General features: G+C 44.1%; 2 protein-coding genes across 2 annotated transcripts in view; one reads left to right on the top strand and one right to left on the bottom strand.

Moving 5' to 3' along the window:
- Positions 1-10780, top strand: part of MTM1 (myotubularin 1) — a 148121-nt gene extending 137341 nt beyond the window's left edge. Inside the window, exon 16 of the mRNA XM_029607737.1 lies at positions 2241-10780. Coding sequence (XP_029463597.1) covers positions 2241-2408 — 168 coding nt within the window. The 3' untranslated portion in view covers positions 2409-10780. The remainder of the gene's footprint in view (positions 1-2240) is intronic.
- Positions 2653-21429, bottom strand: FITM2 (fat storage inducing transmembrane protein 2). Its single transcript, XM_029607734.1, has 2 exons — positions 21186-21429; positions 2653-6290 (listed from the first exon to the last, which is right to left on the bottom strand). The coding sequence occupies exons 1-2, from the start codon at positions 21202-21204 to the stop codon at positions 5491-5493; spliced, it is 819 nt and encodes a 272-aa protein (XP_029463594.1). The 5' UTR covers positions 21205-21429; the 3' UTR covers positions 2653-5490.
- Between the last annotated feature and the right edge of the window lie 50 nt (positions 21430-21479).

Here is a 21479-nt window from a genome sequence, read left to right as displayed (position 1 = left end):
GGCCTGGATTGGCCACTGTTGGAAACAGGATGCTGGGCTTGATGGACCCTTGGTCTGACCCAGTATGGCAAGTTCTTATCTTCTTAACTGGTGTAAAGTCAACATGTAATTGACTTTTGAATCTGTGTGAGGAGTTACATTCGGAGAGCTGCCTCTTGCAGTTTTCACTATTTTCTGAACAAATTTGCAACCAAAGCACTCTGGAAAGTGGTTTGATCATTTTCTCTGCGGATGACTAAAATCAAATGGCACTATCTATTAGGGATGTGAATCGTGTCCTCGATCGTCTTAACGATCGATTTCGGCTGGGAGGGGGAGGGAATCGTATTGTTGCCGTTTGGGGGGGTAAAATATCGTGAAAAATCGTTAAAAAATCGAAAAATCGAAAAACCGGCACATTAAAACCCCCTAAAACCCACCCCCAACCCTTTAAATTAAATCCCCCACCCCCAAATAACTTAAATAACCTGCGGGTCCAGCGGCGGTCCGGAACGGCAGCGGTCCGGAACGGGCTCCTGCTCCTGCATCTTGTCGTCTTCGGCCGGCGCCATTTTCCAAAATGGCGCCGAAAAATGGCGGCGGCCATAGACGAAAAAGATTGGACGGCAGGAGGTCCTTCCGGACCCCCGCTGGACTTTTGGCAAGTCTCGTGGGGGTCAGGAGGCCCCCCACAAGCTGGCCAAAAGTTCCTGGAGGTCCAGCGGGGGTCAGGGAGCGATTTCCCGCCGCGAATCGTTTTCGTACGGAAAATGGCGCCGGCCATACGCGTATGGCCGGCGCCATTTTCCGTACGGAAAATGGCGCCGGCAGGAGATCGACTGCAGGAGGTCGTTCAGCGAGGCGCCGGAACCCTCGCTGAACGACCTCCTGCAGTCGATCTCCTGCCGGCGCCATTTTCCGTACGAAAACGATTCGCGGCGGGAAATCGCTCCCTGACCCCCGCTGGACCTCCAGGAACTTTTGGCCAGCTTGTGGGGGGCCTCCTGACCCCCACGAGACTTGCCAAAAGTCCAGCGGGGGTCCGGAAGGACCTCCTGCCGTCCAATCTTTTTCGTCTATGGCCGCCGCCATTTTTCGGCGCCATTTTGGAAAATGGCGCCGGCCGAAGACGACAAGATGCAGGAGCAGGAGCCCGTTCCGGACCGCTGCCGTTCCGGACCGCCGCTGGACCCGCAGGTTATTTAAGTTATTTGGGGGGGGTTCGGGAGGGTGGGGGATTTAATTTAAAGGGTCGGGGGTGGGTTTTAGGGGGTTTTAGTGTGCCGGCTCACGATTCTAACGATTTATAACGATAAATCGTTAGAATCTGTATTGTATTGTGTTCCATAACGGTTTAAGACGATATTAAAATTATCGGACGATAATTTTAATCGTCCTAAAACGATTCACATCCCTACTATCTATAGACAAGTCACTCACTTGGGATTTTGATAAGAGACAAAGTGAGTAATTAGGACTTCCTGGGAATATCTCAACTAAATGCCATAACACTAAGCTATTTATATGCTAGTAGTTGTATTCTCCTGAGAAAGCTGCCTGCACTGCTGTTTTGGCTTGGGATATTGCATGATGAGGCAATGTAGTAGTTTGATGTCTGGTAATATTAGCATTAGATTATGAAATCAGGGAAAGCACAGCAAGATTCAGTAGGCTTTGGTTGTCGATACCCACTGAATCTAATTGCTGATTTGCTGGAGCCAATAGTCTGTGTTCAGATTTGGAGTTAAAGGAAATTTCCTTTGTTATTCTTGACCCCCCTGTATGGCTTATATTGTAGCAATTTTCAAAAGCCCATTTATTTGTGTAAAATGTTTTGAAAAATATATGCTTAGGGGCGGATTTTCAAAGGGTTACGCCTGTAACCCTGAAAACCCGCTCCGCCACGAGCCGAGCCTATTTTTTTTATAACATGTTATAAAATCGGGCGTAGATTTAAAAATCTGGCCCTAAGCGTGCAGAAACCATGACTTATGCACAGACACTTTGTGTACAAATCACACGTTCAGTGTATAAATCATGTTTTATGGGTGCTGAGCATATGTTTGGGTTAGCCTGCTTATTTATTTAACCTCTTGTTTAATGCTAACTTTTTAAGCGTTAGCACAGAATTGTATACTGAGGTTCAGTGCACGTTTTTTATTCACCTCTTATTACAGCAGGTTCTTGATAGGTGCAAGGCCCATGAGAATCAAAACCCTGCAGGACCGAAATCCTAACTAGCTTTGCTCTCTGTCATCCAGCAGCCCAACCCCGTGGAGCAGCGCTACATGGAACTGTTGGCTCTCCGTGACGATTACATCAGGAAGCTGGAAGAGCTGCAGATTGCCAACTCCTCAAAGATCCCCAACTCCTCAGCCTCCCCCGCTTCTCCCTCGCAAATATTATCCCAGTTACGCACACAGTTTTGATGTCCATGCAGAATCATTTTGGGAATATTATGAATGAAGACCTTGAGAGGGGATCTGCCAAGGAAGATCTGGAGTCCAGCCTTACTGATATTTTGTTCACAGTGGGAATTAACTTGACAAACGGCTCCGTTTTACTTCCCTTCTCACTGTAAAATGTGCCTTTCAGCTTTTGGAATTCTCTGGAAGGTATTTTGGGCAAAAGCTAACACAGGAAGCAGGCGTTATACAGATTTTGTCCAGAACATTTTTTTTTATTAACCATGAAATGTGTGTGTCAAACAATAGCTGACTCCTGGTTAAAGGTAGACCATCAAACTTCCATGATCTGCCTTTACCCATCAGTCATCTACTGGTTCTGAAGAGACACATAGAGTTCATGCACCTCTTTTCTGAGATCCAGAGGCAAAGACTGAACTTTTCAGGATTTTCTTTTTTCCAGGTGCACTTGTAACACTGCAGTGGCTTAAATGAACTGGAGCATGCATTGTAGGGGCATGTTTAGTGTGGTGAAGCTTAGTGGATATCTCAAATCAAGATCATGGAAGGATTTGGGTTTATTTTATATTCTGCTGATTGGAATATCAAGTGGTCTTAGAAGGTAGTGTAAATTAGGAGTGGCTTATGGCTTTTATAAGCCTTTGACGGCTGTTGGCTGATTTCCAGCCTCTCTCTCTCTCCTTTCTTACGACAATCACTGTCCTGACTGCCGTCCTTGGAGTGCACTGCCTAGACAGGTGCAATTCTTTCACAAAGACATTTTTCTCTCCATATATTATGATCCGCTAGAGAAACTGTGGGTGTGCAAGACTAGTATGGCTACAGGGTTCCTGTGACTAAGTGCTAGCTGGCAAGCATAGTTCGAGTAGCTTTATTACTCCCAGAGCCTAGAATCTCTGGATGTGGCGATACATTTTAGTGGACCAACACAATGACTTAGTCCATGAGCTGTTGCCCACATCGTCAGATCAGTCAGGAAACCCTATGATCTCAGAACCTTCTGAACTGCAGCATTTTTTGTTGATCCATCAGACTGTATCGCAACCTACAGAGACTCCAGGAGAAAAAGCTGAAGCTAGGCTTGCCTGTCTTAGTGCCATGAAGCGAAGAGAGCATTATCCCTTCAGCATAAAATGCCTCTGCTGTTTAAGACTGGTAGTGTGGGGATAGTTTTGAACTGCCTATCTGAAAGGCATACGATACTGATACAGTCTTAGAAACAAAGTCCGATGGCAGAAGAGGCACATCAAGCCTGCCCCGTGTACTTCATATTATGATAGCAGTTGACCTTCACTTCTTATTACCCACAGATCTGAGTGCTAAGCGCATGCTTTCTTGAATTTTGTTGCCGTTTTTGCTTCCAGTCAGAGGCTGTCCTATGCATCCATCACACACTCTGTGCCACAAAAGACACCCCTGGCTCTCTGATGTTACTTACTTTGATCCTCAATAAGGACAATTTTCAAAGGCATTCTCCATGAGTAAACCAGAATTTATATTGCAGGGGTGACCCCCTTTGAAAATTAACAACAGAGTGTGTGTGTGTGTGTGTAATTTTCCATACTGGGTGACGGGGCAGGCTAACTCAGCTACACAGGAGGATCGCAGGTTGCAATCTCTGCCTGTTGTTTTAACCTGCATCCCTTCATCTGAAAGTGTGCAGGGCAAAAATGTTTCCCATGGTCGTGCGATGGGAGTTTCCCTTTGAAAATAGGCTTGCAGGCCTTGACGCTCTCTGGAAATTACCCTCTTTGAAAAATGTTTGCTTCTTGCACATTATTTATGGTGTTAGGGTTGCTGAATGCCTCTGAAGCTTTTCATGCAGTTTCAGTACCATTCTGGTAGTCCATCCTAGGATTGACCGTGTCCTTAAAGAGATAAGGTCTCCACGATTGGTCATAAAAATCCAGATAAGGTCTCACACCATTGACTGGTCCAAGGGTATTACCTCCTTTTAGCCTGCTGGTTATCCCTCCCCTTATGCGCCTTCATATTCTTAGTGATAATCTTGTAATTGCTTTCTTTGGAGCACCTCAGGCCCTTCCCTTATTTCTGCATCCCAAATGCACGTGCCTGCCCGTCATTGCACTGCATCTTGCCAGGCACTTGACCACTGCTGATGTGCTCTTAGATAATACTAAGATCTGAACCAAAGCAGACAATGATCTGAAAAACCTCCCACACCTTTTCTACCTGCCCCCTTACACTATCCCTTTTGAACATCTTAAAGAAAAATGAACCCTAAGCCTGATCGCTAAGGCAGGTCAGTGATGATCCCTCTTCCTTAGCGTGAACTTATCGCTCAAGGAGTTTCTAACCCAGTCAAACCCTCTGAGCCTGCCCGTCGAATGTTTAGATTACGAGCCTGCTGGGGGACAGGGCAAAAGCTTCACTCCACTCCCAGTATCCCAGAGCCAGGGCTCACCCCAAGCTAATTCTTTAGTTGCTCAATCTAAGAAATGGATTTAGTTGTTTGATGTAGTGCTGCAAGGCACTAGATTTAAGATAACCCACCGTACAGTCCTTTAGAAGTCCATTAATTTATACTTTATGCACAGGAAGGCACCACTGGTTTATGCAGTAGGCAGTTTGGAAGACTTCATTCTTAATTGTATATATTAAAAAAAAAATCTTAAGGAGGTAATTTTCAAACATGGATGCATTGGACTTTGCACTAATTCTCAAAGGACAAAGTAGATGGCCATTTTCCTTTCAAAAACTGCCTGAGGGGACCCTTATACCTGCAGCTATTGATCCATAGCACATGCCAGCTGTAGAGTTAAAGATGGCGTCTGTGCCTGTCACCTAAGCATGTCCCCTGGGCACACCTCCTCGCGAGGGTAAAAGTAGGTGCATTGTGGGAAGGTGCCCACAATTTTAGCCACATCGAGAAAGGACAAGTGTCAGCCAGGCACATCAGTATTTACCTGGGTAAAAGGCTTTTGAAAATTGCCCTCCCTTTCAAAATAATGCTAACTTGAATTTTGACACATGTGGAATCTAAATACAGTTATACTTTACCATTATATTAAAATGTAGGAATTAGATAACTATTAAATATTACTTCTATGAGATAAGTTGTAAATTATAGCTTATAGCCACGTCGCTTTGACTTCAAAGCAGTACCTTTAGGAGGAAGGCCTGGAGATATTGGGTTAAGGTACCATGCCTGATATGTTCCATACCAGGCCAACAAACCAAAGGCAGTTCCAAATAATTTTTGGGAAATGTCATGGAAATAAATAGCTGTGCAAAAAAACATCCACACCCAGATCAAGGCCAAGGCCGTTAGAGCGACAAAGAGAGCACTGACAACAGCATGGAGGTGCTGGTTTCTCTGCAGGGTCAGCTCGTGCACCACCGCCGTTTCCTCCACGATCATCAGAATGCAGTAAGGCAGAAGGAAGGAATGGCCGGAGATATCAAACCCATGCCACACTCCCCCACCCATCATGCACTCTTTCCTGTTTTCGTGTTCCTCTCTCAGGTCGTGGAGGGCCTCGGACGTATAGCAGCTACCGGTCAGGTTTTCGATGAACACGAAGAATTTGGTGCAGACGTACCAGATAACAGTCCCAACCAGCAGCGTGCTTAGGCGACGCAGAACCTCCTTGGGGTTTCTGGTGAGAGCGAAAGTGGTGAGCGCGATGAAAGGCAAGAGCAGCCAGAAGGTCCAGGCCCAAGCCAGCTTGACGAAGTAGACGTTAAGAAAGTTGCGCTTATTGCTCAGGTAGGAGTCCGGCAGGGGCGAGAACTCTTTCAAGGCCGAGCCAGCGATGTTGATGCACAGTAACACCAGGTAGAGGCGCTGGCGCATGGCCACGGTCAGGCAGCGCGCTTTCAAGAAGCGGGCACAGTCCTCCAGGCACTCCATCATGAAATTGCCTAGATGAATTAAGAAACAGGTGTAAAAGTGAAAAGCAAAAAATACTTTTAACATCTTACAAAATGTAATTGCAGTCAATCGCGGCATATCCTGTGCTTGAAACATTTAACCTTATTTTTCTTAAGAGGACATAGGACCTGCTCAGAGCTTTTATACCAAAGTACACTAGGAATCTTAAGTTGTTCATATAACAGTTGCTTACCTATAACCAGGGTTCTCCAAGGACAGCAGGATGTCTGTCCTCACACATGGGTGACATCAGATTGAGACTGGCGAGGGGCTCCTTCTGTCTATAAAACTTAGGCCTGAAAAACCAATTCCAAGGGGAGGCAGCAGGGGCGGATTGGGCATCCCCCGGTGGGCTGATCACTCCAGTCATGTGGTCTGCCGTGCGCGGCCGTGATAGAGCCGCGTTCGGCAGACCACGTGATGCATTGTGGGCCGGCCTGGGCGGCGAATACCCGGGCCGGTCTGACATCGTCTATCCGCCGCTGGGAGGCAGGTGCATTCTGTGAAGACAGACAGCCTGTTGTCCTCGGGAAGAACTCCTGCTACAGGTAAGCAATTCTGCTTTCTCAGAGACCAGGCACAATAGCAGTCCTTACAGAGGGGGAAGCCACAGCTACAGACAGCTTCAACTGGAAAAGGAGAAAAAGCCCCAAACTGCCCGCAGGCAAAAACAACATTTTTGGCTATAAGCCATTTTGTATTTTCTGTTTTTTTTTAATGGACAGTCTAGAGCCAAAATAGCAGGAAGGTGAGGGAATGGCGTTGGTTCTACACCTCAACGAGACTCCTCAGGACAGATTGGCCACACCGGGAGTCCCTCTCCAAGCACTAGTGCAATGTGAATATGTGGCGAGAACTCCATGTTGCAGCCTTGCAGATCTCCTCCATGGAGGCTGAGCTTAGGTTTGCTACTGTCACTGCCATGGCTTTTGACACTATGACCCTTAAACGTGACCATAACAGTAGGAAATGGAACATGTTAGCTAATGAGAAAGTGTGTGTTTGGCAATAGTAAGTCCAGGTTTGGTGATGTTAAAAGAAACAAAAAGCTGGGTGGCCTTTCTAAGGGCTTCAGTCCGCTCCAGATAGAAGGGCAAGGATCTCTTGCAGTTCAAATGATGTGGTATTTCTTCATCCTTGTGGATATGTGGCCTGGGAAAGAATGGTAGAAGAATGATTGACTGGTTAAGGTAGAAGTCAGACACTCCCTTAGGCAAGAACTTTGGATGCATGCGCAAACCCACCCATTGCGAAAAAACGTGGCATAAGTTAGATAAGTCGTCATTCTCTGGTGCTCACCAATTCTGCGGGCCAAACGGACTGGCACCAAAAATATGACCTTCCAGGTCAGGTACAACTCACAAGTATAGGCTCAAAGGGCGCTTTCATCAGCTAAGTCAAAATCATGCTGAGGTCCCATGATACAGTGGGAAGCTTGATAGAAGTCTTCAAGTGAAGTAAGCCCTACTTGAACCTGACAACTAAAGGCTGTACAGCAATGCATATTCATTGTGGATATCTTGAAAACCCGACTGGCTGGTGGGGTCCCCAGGACAGGGTTGAGAACCACTGCTGTACAGAGAGGGATCTACTTTCTTATATGGTGATGGTAAGCACCAGTTGCACAAAAGGTGAATGCTTCTCAGAGATGTAGAAGATAATTAAGCAGTTGTTGGGTTGAGTACAAGGATCTAGGGCATTTCCCTCAAACCAAAAGGCAAACCTCCTTCACTTTAATGCATAAGACTTCCACATGCAATCCTTCTTGGAAGCCAGAACCTGAGTCACGTTCTTAGATTCAGGAGTTGTAGCATACTGTCAACATCCAGGCACCTGGTGTCAAGGAACCAATGTTGGGATGGTGCATCAGTCCCAGCTCTTGAGTGATGACAGTCAGAGCCCCCCCACCCAGCATAATTGGGTTTCTGATGGACATCTTCCACAGGAGTGGGAAACATTTGTCTCTGCCAAAAGGGTGCTATGAGACTCGGTCCCTCACGCTCTTGTCACAAAGGACTTTGTGACAAGACGTCTGAAGCTAGTTTGACATGAGTTCTCTAATAGTAAGAGAGACAAAGAACTGCAACGTGTGGGCTCTGCAGAAGAGATGAGCCTGAAGGTGCTCGCATGTGGATGCATGGCAGTATAGCATACTACACCTACAAGTAGGACACCCTCAGCGTTTCTAGAAACTTTGAAATCAAATTTCTGAGCTGGGCTCTATCTGCTGATGTTACTCATGTGTAAGGACTTCTACCCTGCTTGTGCTCAGAGCAACCATATAGACCATGTGCAAATTCGCAGGGTCATTCTTTAAACTGCGATGTGCCATTATCACGATACCGGCTGCAGCGTGGCAGTACATTTTAAATCAGGGGAAGGGGAGGAGTATGGGTGGGGTTATGGCCGGACAGTGCTGCGGGGCACTGGCAGTACCACAGGAAATAACACCTTTTCCCGTGGCACTATGGGTGCAAAGGTGTGTGGCAACTGCGGCAGGCAAAAATGCACTGCCGCGATGCGACCGCCTGCATGCTTTCACCCCCCAGTCCCGTTTTTTTCTCACGGGCCATCATTCTGCTATATTTATAGTAGCATGATGAATCCTGGGGTTAGTTAATTCCTCCATTATATTTGTTCTTATTGGGCACTAGTAAACTTAAGAAATTTAACAGTGTTCCAAAAATTGTGTTAAGTAATTTCTTTAATAGGAAGCGTCACACTCGTCAGGCTCCTGTTCCTTAATTTACATTTGGAGATTTGCTGTGGTCATAGTTTGTAGTGTTTTAGATGCATATTTTTAATAAGATGAGGCAGAATCTATTTCTTAGTATATATATATTTCTGGTTTTGGATTACCTATGTGAGACGCTTCAGCATATTTGTAAAAGGTCTACAGCAAAGCTGATATTTTAAACAGAAACGAGTGATGTGCCAGGAATCTCTGTAAAATTGCTGTATAGGTTCTTAAGCTACAGTGCAAGAGAAGCAATAGGATGACTATATAGTATCCAGATGAATAAGAATTTGCTTTATCTTCTGGAAAAATAATGCAAGGGCTCCAATTTTGTAACTATATAAAATGTGATTTATTAAAAATAGCTTTTGTAAACTATGTAAATCTTACGGATGCAGTCATATTTAGACTCTTATTTTATAGAATGAAAACACACTATGGCCTAGAGAACATTGGTACGTTATAGTAATTGTAAGTTTCCTAGCCTTAAAAATTGAGGAGCACTTCTTCATTAATAAATGCTCTGTATTGATGATGTGTTCTGAATGCACAGGGCTACTTCTCTTCTGTTTTATTGTGGACATGCAGGACACTTCTGTTACAACACATGGAGCTGATAAGCAGGAAATCTGCTATTAAATTCCTCTCTTCATCCCCCTCCCACACCTTGGCTCTGGACAGTGTAATCTTATTCATCTGATGGAGAAATACAAGGCAGAATGGCCGCCAGGGTGGTTTCCGCCTTAAATTCCATTTTTGCAAACACTTTGGGGTAATTTCAAAACCCTGCGCGGTGTGTGAAAACCACAGGTCCTTTTACCCTCCTAGCCTTAGATGGGTTTTCAAATAGACTCTTTGCAGTTGATTGAATAGGTGGGGATAAATGTTCCTGTGCATACTTGCTCTTCCTGGTTCTGCAGGATGACTGAAGGAGGCACACACCTGCATGTTAGAAAATCCAACATGCATGCAGTTGTCTCCTCCATCCGAAACCTGCCACCAGGAATATTTCTTTTTTTTTTTCCAAACATTTTGAGTTTGTCAGCTGTACCCTCACAATTCTCAGACTTAGTAGGAAAAGCCCAAAGAAAACTTTTGAAAACAGGTCTGTTGTTTAGCAAAAATGTGCGCTTTCATTTTTCTGACCAGAATATTAGTCACCTCTGGTTAACCTAGTTTCTAAAATGGCAGGGAAACGGATAAGAGCCAAGATTCTAGATCCTCAAGAGCCACAAATGGATACCCACAATAAATAGGCATGAGATATATGTTTCTGGCTGTTGGGGACAGGAGCTGGCCATCCTTGCTATTACCTTACCATCGATATTACCCTTTATGCTATGCTGAGGGACTACTGTAACTTGTAAAACTGTTTATCACCCTGCCAGAAGGAGGAGGAAGGGAGGGGCATAGGCTATTCTTTAAAATATTGTTATGCTGATAAATACAAATCCCACCCCACAAACACACACACACACTTACATTTTATGAAATCATAACTAATTTAGAGAAAATGTTGGAAAACAAATAACTGCAAGCATGATAGAATAATTAGGCAATAGATGCTCATCAACATCCATATAAATCAAACCTGGCTTAAGGAGGTCTGATAAGTGAATTTAAAATTTCTTAAAATAGTTGATATTTTGTTTGTATTTGCAGAAGGTGCTGAAAATGGAACATTGAGTGGGTTTAATTACTTTAAACAATTTTCTTAAAATATTAAATATTCTTTTAAAATTCCCCATGGAGTAGGTTCGATTTTTACATTTATGTATATATATTCAGTGTCATATTTTAACATGGTTTACATATCCTTTCATTATGGGTTCTGTACGGATTTTAGCTGGTAATTTTGCTCCATGCCTTAGCTTCATTAAGTGCTTTAAAAACAAAAATCCACTTTCATGTAGTTAATTCTTACATCCAAAATATGTCATCGGAAAAGTTACAGACTTTTCAGTTTGCTGTATGAGTTGCAACATCCTTTCCTATTTTGCTTTAGTTGTCCTCTGACGCTTAGTTCATGAAGAGGAAAAGAAGAAGTATACAGATGTGAAAGGATGGATACTATGCACCTACCATATTTCACACTGCTGGAATTTAATTATCACAGACTATAAATAACTGGAAGCTTGACAATTTGCAAACTAGTTAATCGTTCAGGAGCAAGACAAATCCTGTCTATTGCAGCAGAAGCCTATATATATACACACACACACATGCACCACAAAAAGATCAAAATAGGGGCTTTTATTACATACTTGAATGGACCTGTAACTGGCAGAAAAATCAGCTTAAATATCTGTACAAAGAACAGTCTTTAATCAAGATCTCTCTGCCTTAAGGGCAAAAACCTAAATATGTTTTAATTTTCTCAAAAAGAAACCAGACTCTTCTGGTGCAGATAATTAAATATGAACAAATCCACACATTGCATCTGTTCATTATTTGTATTGAATGACCTCAAGTCTAGACTTTAACCAAACAAGATATGAGCTACAATATGTGTGAAAGATATTTTAGGCAAGAATCCGCACCTGTGAGACACTGATCTTTACCGGTACTGAATATCTGTTTAATGTACCTTCGTTTGTCCTTTTCAAATGCTCCATAACAACTGAGTGTTTAGCTAGCATAACATAGATTTTAACTTACTGCTACCTCTTCCTGTAAAGAAATTGAGGCATTTTGCAATAATCTAGCACAATTAAGACTAAAAATAAAGCAACAGACTTCACTTCTTGCTGCTTAGAAATGATGATGATGATGATGATTTGCTTCCTTAATTAGGATTTTACAGCAAGTTTAAAAGATCCCTATTAGTCACGTCCAGGCCATATTAATTCTCGGCTGTACTTTGGGTTGATGCTGGCAAAGCATTCGTTCAAAGACTGGTTAAGAGAATTTATTTGGCAGGGTATTTTTGGCAGGCACCGCAGGAGTGCATGTAAATATAATGTGCATGCTGTCAGTGATACTTTTACCTCATAAGACGGTACTTTTTAATCTAAAAGGTTATACATGCATAATTGTGTGTGTGGGAAGGGCCTGGGGGTACAAGCCTTTATGCTCCTTTTAAATTGTCTCTTGTTGATGGGTTGGTTTATAGTTCCTGCTTAGTTCGATGTAAACAGAGTTGATTTGATTTGTATCAAGAAAGTCGGTATATAAAAAAGTCTTTAATAAATAAATAAACAATGGAAAAAAAAGAGAAACATTACCATTCCTCATAAAATATCAAATCAAGAAATATAAATCAGCAATAATAAAGCCATACTAATAAAATAAATACATATTTCAAAACAACTGAACAGTGAATAATTAAATTCATAAAAAACTTTAAAAAATTTCCCAAAAACCAATAAAATATTTTAATAACATAATACCGAATAATTAAAAATCTCTCACTTTCTATACTTTCTAGTCACCCTGAGATTGTTCTGGATTAGTGGGGGTGAGGGAGCACAAACTTTCTCTTCCTTCACACACACACACACACAAATTCCCTCACACCTGCTGACCCACTCACATATACACACACACATCCTTCACACCCACTAACACATGTACACATACGTCAGTCACACCCACATACTGCCTTGCACCCACTGACATATACACACACACATGCATGCTCCCTCACACACTCCCACTCTCTCTTTTCCCCTGCGACCTCTGAATATATTATATGAAAAAAAAATTTATTTACACTGGTGGGCAGGAGGGATCCAGGCAGGGATACTAGCTGATGGCCTTGCTGTGGGAAGAGGTAGGTAGAAAAGCCCAATGCAGCCAATTGAGGTTATTTTTCACCTCGGCCTCCAACGTAAGGGGGGGCCGTGGGCAGAAATGAATCAGAGGCCATCAATCAGAGCCTGAGGCCTTCAGCTGTGGCGAGGCAGCGGGCGGAAGGTCTATCAGCTGCCTCGCAAGACAAGAGAGCAATGGTGGCGAGGGAAGGCCTCTGAATATTTCCTGCTGTGGCGGTGATGAGGGGAGGGGCAGGGAGCGATCCCACAGAGCTCAGCAACACTGCGGAATAGAAAAACAAAAATGCAGGCCTGTAGAGCCCCGCTGCAGCCGTGGAGACAAAAAAAAAGAAAAGCCATGGAGCCACGGCTGCAGTCACGGGAAAAGGGACCCCCCCCCCCCCCCCCCCGAAATGAGCAGAGAGCCTCGCTGGAGGCTCCCGCGGGCCAGGTTTAATCACAGCGGCTCTGCGGGCATGAGGCCGCTGTGATCAACACCAGTGTCATGTGACTGGCCTGACCGGCCTCCGACAGGTCAATCCGGCCCTGGCAGGAGGAGAGGACGTGACTTTCTTTTTTCTTTTCTGCTCTGTGCTTCAGCCTCAGCCCCTGCAGGCTGCATAAAAGTGGAGGGGTTGGAACAGGCAAGGAACCCTTTAGCTTTTCTCAGATGATTAAATTAGGAGGTGGGGGGGAGCTTCAGGTTTGATGATTGTGTGGCAGGTTGAAAATTATGTGGCAAAAGGCTAATTATGAGGCTTCTCCTGCAGCTACAGAATCATGGAAACCTGGGGGGCACTAATTAGTCAGATTTTCTACCAAAAGGGGTGATTATATAACCACCAATACTAGATGATACTATAAACCATCAATACTATGAGAACATAAGTAACAACCTATAAGTTTATACAGCTGCTAGATAGATAGTCAGGTAATACCCTCAGCACATTTTACCTCTTTATACCCCTATAGAAAAGATGGAGCCTGCCAAATGAATGACAGAGTTCTCATACTTCTCTGATTCCATGGAGTGGAGGAGGAGTCACCTAGTGGTTAAAGAAGCCAGCTGAGAACCAGGGTTCAAATCCCGCTCAGGCTCCTTGTGACCTTCAGCAGGTCACTGCCTCAGCTACAAAATGTAGATTGTAAGTCCTCTGGGGATAGGGAAATACATTCGGGTACAGTAGGTAACCGGCCTTGAGCTACCAATGAAAGATAGGAGCTAAACTGAAATAAATAAAAACAAACAAGTCATGACAGCTAATAATCTATCAAGTCAACCATAAAAAAGATCTTCTACAGCCTGTGATCTAATATAGCATCTACAGGACTTAAACCCGGTAATTCTAGTCTTACTATTTCAATAACTCGTTTGAAATTAGTCATTACTTCTTTATTATTCAACCAGGTTTCCCTCTAAGAAGCTTAAACACATTGTGCACTAATATATCCGGTAAGGATCACTTTTAAATGCTGTTTTACAGTATATTTTGGGTCAAGCGTAGTGAGAAAGAGATGTCAAAGGCTTGCCAACATGTCACACAACAGAATTAAAATCTGGACACTTAACCAAAATGAAGGCCTGTCTGTCCCTCCGAATGCAGAGCAGCAGGTGGCTGAGCTACTTGCATCAATGTATGCAGCACGTGTACAGCGCTTCTGTTCCTTGCAAAGAAACGTGCGACTCAGTTTGGCATAATTGGGAACGCAATATTATGCTTAAAAGAAGTCTGTCACCATTCTTGTCTAGCAAGCTACAACAGGCACCTATTTCATGGCAGAAGTCAGGTGTAACCTGTTAGATAAGAGTTTTGCAGTGTGAACAGAAGTGCTGAAAGCAAAGCATTACTTTTTTCAAATGTATGCATTAGTAACAGAGCCAGAAACCTCCTGAGCACCTACAGCTGGCCAGAGCCTACGCAGAAACGCCACAGTGTGGGGCTGCTCTCTAAACGGCTAGAGGAACAAAGACCTTATATATATATATATATATCAATAAACATGGCAGCCGCTCCACCCCCATAAAAAGCCCTTCAAAAATAAAGACAAAACAGATGGAAAAAGCATGCTAAATGCAAATTCTACCACCCCCAAAGAGAGAGAGTTTGTGGGAGGTTTGCACCAATACTTTCTCAAAGTAAGTTTTCTCAGCTAGATAACAGTGCTAGTTTAGTTTCAAGCGCTGAAGTCACAGGCTGAGGGAAACTGGAGTTGGGAACGATTACATGATCGTTCCATGAATGTTTCCAGTGCAAGCCGCATCCACATATTCCATGATATACACACACTGACTGCTGTCAGTTTTCTGAAATCCCATACTGCTAGACCAACAGATCAATTAGCCCCTTCTACTTTATTCTGGCATTTTTGTTAACATTATTATTATTATAACTACTTATAATCATAAAAATTTCTGTATGGACTAGTTCCTTTTTTTTTTTTTTCATTTAAGTAAAGGGGCTGCTTGACAATATTGTCCTACATTTTGTTCCATATTTTTGACTTAGGATGCATCAGCTAAAAGGAAAATCTTCAAATCGCAGTTCCTTGCATAGTTGGCCACTGAGCGGGATTTTTTTTTTTTTCCAGCCACAGATCCATAAGACGTCAGGGATAGATACCAGAAACCTGAGTTGATCCAAAGAATACAAATTGTGCACACCTTTTAGACAGGATAGAGAAAGAGAGAGGAGGCAGTCTTTTCCTCATGAAGTAGAAAGGAGTACTGTATTAGCCTCGAAAAAGTAACTCTTATTTACGGCAACAACATGGTGGAGCAACCTAATAAATGTTTAAAGTTGCAAGCTTTGGAAACCTTCAGTATAGGGCTTGAGAAATCCAGGGCACCCTCCTATCTAAAAATGTCCTTGTTCTGATTCAGGAACACCCAAATCACCCTTGTGCTGCTCTCCAGTCTGGGGCCTCATTGCTCTTGGTGAGCTCAGAGTTGTGCTGTTCCCAAGGCAAGAGCAGCCAGAAGGCGAGGGTGGCTCTGAGGATGCTGAGTGACTGAGGGTAGGGTGGGGGGGGGGGGAAGGAGAGTAGGGAGTGACTCAATGGCTGGCTAGACAACTGATTGGCTGGGTCAAGAGGCCTGGGGAGGGAGAGAGAGAGACTGGTAGGGATGAGAGAGAGAGACTTAGAGGTGGGGGACATGATTTACTAAGCCTCCCCTCCCCCCCATACACACAGAGAATGGAGAAAAAAAAAGCCTTAGTAAATCTGGCCCTAAAGGAACACAGACACTGCCATGCTGGGTCAGATCAGGAGGCCATTGAGTCCAGTATTACCTTTACACCAGTGGCCAATCCACATCTCAAACAGCTGACAGGCTCCCAAATAGCAGAGAGACTGCATGCTGCTATAATGCCCAGAGCCAAGCAGTGGCCTTCCCCAAAGAGCAGTAAGAGACCTTATCAGAGGAGCCCCCCCATTCACCCCCAGGCGGTGGCTTTTAATTTTATGCGTGGCGTGGAGGAGCAGCGAGCTACGAACCCCACTGCTGCTCCTCGTGACCTTGGGCAAGTCACTTTACCCGCTGTTGCCTCAGGTACAAACGGAGAGTGTGAATCTTATGGGGACAGGGAAAATACCCACAGTACCTGAATGTAAACTTCTTTGAAATGCCAGAAAAGCAGAATATAAATCAGATAAGTAAATATGATGGCTCCCAGATACAGAGAACATTTGTCAAGGTCTGTTCTAATGTTTTTACCCCACACTCTGCCCTGACCTATTAATTTTAAACTCTTGTCAGAGGCATTAGCAGCAATGGCTGTAGATGAGGCCTAGGGTTACCAAGTGGCTCCATTTTCCCTGAACAGGTTAACCCAGTCCTAGTTTTACTGTACTGCATACATGGACTTGTAGATCTGATTTTTGCTTTGGGGACAAAAAAAAAAGGAAACACAGGCCTGGGGACATCACCGAAAGAGAGGAAGTCCAAGTGGTACTGGTGAGAGAGATCAGCCCCTTCCGGAGATGTCCTCACAGGGTGACTGCGAGCGCTCAAAGGTGGTGCACCTGCAAGGAGAAGTGGAAGTCCATCGGGAGAGTGATGCCTGTGAGAGAGATCCTCCCTCCCACACCCCCCCCCCCTACTCCGGTCAGAGACCTCATCACAGGGGGACTGCGAGCACTCAAAAGAGGTGTGTTTGCAGCGCACTGCTGCCGGAGCACCCCTGAAAGAACTTTTTGTGTTTTCATCTGTTTCCCCTTATTTGCCATCTTTCATGGGGAAGACGCCAGCACCAACGCTTATTTTAGGTTCTATGGATTTTCATGTGACCTATACAAGCCTCCCAATATCTATGGGCAATGGAGGGGAGGGCTCGTTATCATCAGGGTCCCTCCCTTAGCTCTGGCTTTAACCCCCCGCCCCCTTTACAACTGTCTCCTTCTCAAGCTATGCTGAATCCATCCAGTCCGGCTGGCTCTTCAACCCCTATGAAATCTACTCCCAAATCTCTCACAAATGCTATGGTGAGCTTGGTTCTGAATAATGAGGTGAGAAGGGGCAAGGCTACTGGGGAGGCAATATCCTCTGACAATTTGGTTTCTGAAAATATTTCTTTGCCAGACATTTGGAAGGTAGTATCCAGGTCGCAGAGATCTCCTTTCTAGTTAAATGAGCACTCGCAAAGGTTGTCCAAGGACTTTTCATTTGAAATATCAAGAATATGATATGAGGCTCGGGAGTAGCAGAAAAAGAACTATCTGAAGTTACCTATTGCTGCTGATCAAGAGATGAGGCCTAATATTGTTAAAGATAATCTGGCAATTTTGAATTCTTTGGAAAAGTTGGAGAATATACATTATGGGAGAAACCTCAGGTTTCTGAACTTCCCAGTGACTCGGTTGTTATCACCAATTGAACTGTTAAAGTATATATGTGCAAGATTTTAGGTGGAGGGTGGCCAATGTAACCCCAATATTTAAAAAGGGCTCCAGGGGCAATCCGGGTAACTATAGACGTGAACCTGACTTCAGTGCCGGGAAAAATAGTGGAAACTATTCTCAAGATCAAAATCTTAGAGCATATAGAAAGAGGTGGTTTAATGGAACACAGTCAACATGGATTTACCCAAGGGAAGTCTTACCTAACAAATCTGCTTAATTCTTTTGAAGGGGTTAATAAACATGTGGATAAAGGTGAACCGGTAGATGTAGTGTATTTGGATTTTCAGAAGGCGAGTGACAAAGTCCCTCATGAGAGGCTTCTACGAAAACTAAAAAAAGTCATGGGATAGGTGGCAATGTCCTTTCGTGGATTACAAACTGGTTAAAGGACAGGAAACAGAGAATAGGATTAAATAGTCAATTTTCTCAGTGGAAAAGAGTAGAGTGGAGTGCTTCAGGAATCTGTACTTGGACCAGTGCTTTTATATATATATATATATATGAATAAATGATCTGGAAAGGAATACGACAAGTGAGGTTATCCAACTTGCGGACGATACAAAATTATTCAGAGTAGTTAAATCACAAGCAGATTGTGAAACATTACAGGAGGACCTTGCAAGAGTGGAAGATTGGGCATCCAAATGGCAGATGAAATTTAATGTGGACAAGTGCAAGTGTTGCATATAGGGAAAAATAACCCTTGCTGTAGTTACACGATGTTAGGTTACATATTAGGCGCTACAACTCAGGAAAAAGATCTAGGTGTTATAGTGGATAATACTTTAAAATCGTCAGCTCAGTGTGCTGCAGCAGTCAAAAAAGCAAACAGAATGTTAGGAATTATTAGGAAGGGAATGGTTAATAAAATGGAAAATGTCATAATGCCTCTGTATCGCTCCATGGTGAGACCGCATCTTGAATACTGTGTACAATTCTGGTCGCCGCATCTCGAAAAAGATATAGTTGCGATAGAGAAGGTACAGAGAAGGGCGACCAAAATGATAAAGGGGATGGAACAGCTCCCCCATGAGGAAAGGCTGAAGAGGTTAGTGCTGTTCAGCTTGGAGAAGAGACGGCTGAGGGGGGATATGATAGAGGTCTTTAAGATCATGAGAGGTCTTTAACAAGTAGATGTGAATCTGTTATTTACACTTTCGGATAATAGAAGGACTAGGGGGCACCCCATGAAGTTAGCAAGTAGCACATTTAAGACTAATCTGAGAAAGTTCTTTTTCACTCAACACACAATTAACTGGAATTTGTTGCCAGAGGATGGGGTTAGTACAGTTAGTGTAGCTGTGATTAAAAAAGGATTGGATAAGTTCTTGGAGGAGAAGTCCAATACCTGCTATTGTTGACTTAGAAAATAGCCACTGCTATTACTAGTAACAGTAGCATGGAATAGACTTAGTTTTTGGGTACTTGCCAGGTTCTTATGGCTTGGATTGGCCACTGTTGGAAACAGGATGCTGGGCTTGATGGACCCTTGGTCTGACCCAGTATGGCAATTTCTTATGTTCTTAAGGATGAGGGTGCTTATGATCAGTCAACTACTAGTTTGTCAAGTATATCTACATTCTTAGAATCCCCAGTTGATATTACAGTTAGGGCTACCCTGCTAGTTTCTTTTTGTCCAAAAAAAGACAAGTATTTTCTTTTGTAAGTAAAAATTTTCAGTTTTGTGGGCAAAAGATTTCTATTTTTCCTGTTCTACTGGCAGCAACCCAAGCTACAAGGAGACAATTTTTGCTATTAAAAAGAAAAAGAAAAAAAGTTCTTACAATGGGTGCTACCTTCTTTCTTAAATATCCGTGCAAATGTTGTTTCATATCAATATAATAATTTTGGTTTCTATGACCTAGATCACCTACAGGCTGATTCAGTAAAGTCCGCGGGAGAGCGGGCAAACCCCTGCTCTCCCTGCGCGCGCACAGGCCACTCGCCTGTGTGCGCGATACAGTATTTAAATGAGGCCCGGCGGTAGAAACGGGCAAAAGGAGCGGCGGCTGTCAGCGGGTTTGACAGCCGATGCTCAATTTTGCCGGCATCGGTTCTCGAGCCCGCTGACAGGCACGGGCTCGGAAACCGGACGCCGGAAAATTGAGCGTCTGGTTTTCGACCCGACAGCGGCTGGCTGACTTCATATTGTTTTACTCTTCGGGACCTCAGACTTAATATCGCCATAATATTAAGTCGGAGGGTGCACAGAAAAGCAGTTTTTACTGCTTTTCTGTGCACTTTCCCAGTGCCGGAAGAAATTAGCGCCTACCTTTGGGTAGGCGCTAATTTCTGAAAGTAAAATGTGCGGCTTGGCTCGACATTTTACTTTCTGAATCGCGCGCGAATACCTAATAGGGCCATCAACATGCGTTTGCATGTTGAGGGCGCTATTCGGTTCGGCGGGTTGGAAGCGCGTTTTCCGCCCCTTACTGAATAAGGGGTAAGGGAAAACGTGTGTCCAATGGCAGGTAAACAGTGTGCTCCGTCGGAGTGCACTGTACTGTCTCGGCCTGCTAGTTAGGTTCCTGAGTGATAAAAAGGCAGGTTGATTATAATATATATACATATGTTTAAAGCATGTTAATTATATCTCCCTCTCTCTTTATTCTGGGGTTTTTAATTTTTCTTTTTTGCCTTTACTTAATTCCTTAAGGAACATCCCCCTTTTTCTATCAAGGATGATATACCTGAGAGAGTCTTGATTTATAATTCATAATAATTGTCATGGTTGTTAATCTTTTGTAATTAGATTTAATTGCTAATAAAAGGTTAAATTAAAAAACAAAACAAAAAACAGGCCTACAAGTTTAAGCAGACCATGGGATAAAACCTAGACTAGATTAGCCTATCTTGAAAAAATGGAATTAGCTGGTAATAGCCTCAAACGCAATGATGTGGGAGATCAGAGGTCATATCCCTTGTCCATGGAAGTTGATGAAATCCAAGTGTACTGCCAAGTCGATGTGCTTTCTATTCAGCTCCAAGCAGGGAAGACTGCTACTGCAACAGGCACTTATTAGGCAAAGAACTGTATCATAATCAGGGGATGGGGCATTACTTATCTGTATTTCTGTTAAAAAAAAAAAAAAAAAGGCGAGACATGGCTTTCCCAAACTTGGAGGGCAGTGTCGCCACGCTTTTTAACAAAAACACAGGGCTTGGGCAGCAGGAGTGCAAGGATCAGGCCCTCTCCTGGAGGGGAGCTTCATCCCTTGACCCCCGGGGTTACACGTCACATCGCTTCGCTCCCCTCCTGCAGGGGAAGGGCGGACAAACAGCTGCAAGTAGTCATCGATGGGGGAAAGTGACGCCGGGAAGGGGGCGTGACGCCGGCCTTGCCCCCACCCCCAGCACGTGCACTCACTCATTACCATTTCGGCTGCTGCTGCTAAGCTCCCAGAAGCACTGACTCGGGTTGGGGGTGAGAGGCATCGCGTTAATAATGGCAAGGAAAACTCTATTTGAGATATGTATATATATATCAGAGTACTTACCAACTTGTCTGACTTTCATTCCTATTTGCAAAACGAGAAACTTATCTAAGCCCCGTCCAAGAAGGGGGAAAAAAGAAAAAGCAGCAGGCTGTGCTCACAAGCTAGGAGGCTCGCTCGCTCGCTTGTTCAGAAGGGTCACGCTTTGTTTGCGGCGTCCCTCAAGCACAGTGAGGCCCCCTCGCGTGCCCTTTAACTCTCCCGGCCGGCTCTCGGGCTAAGATGGCCTCACCAGCGACCCGGCCTGGTCCAGGTCGCGCACAGGCAACTCCGGCCCCGCCCCCTCCCCTGCGCCGC

Source organism: Rhinatrema bivittatum, chromosome 6 (assembly GCF_901001135.1).
Source record: "Rhinatrema bivittatum chromosome 6, aRhiBiv1.1, whole genome shotgun sequence".
Taxonomy (NCBI): Eukaryota; Metazoa; Chordata; class Amphibia; order Gymnophiona; family Rhinatrematidae; genus Rhinatrema; species Rhinatrema bivittatum.
The sequence above is the reverse complement of the archived record's forward strand: the minus strand, read 5'-3'. Positions and strand labels throughout refer to the sequence as shown.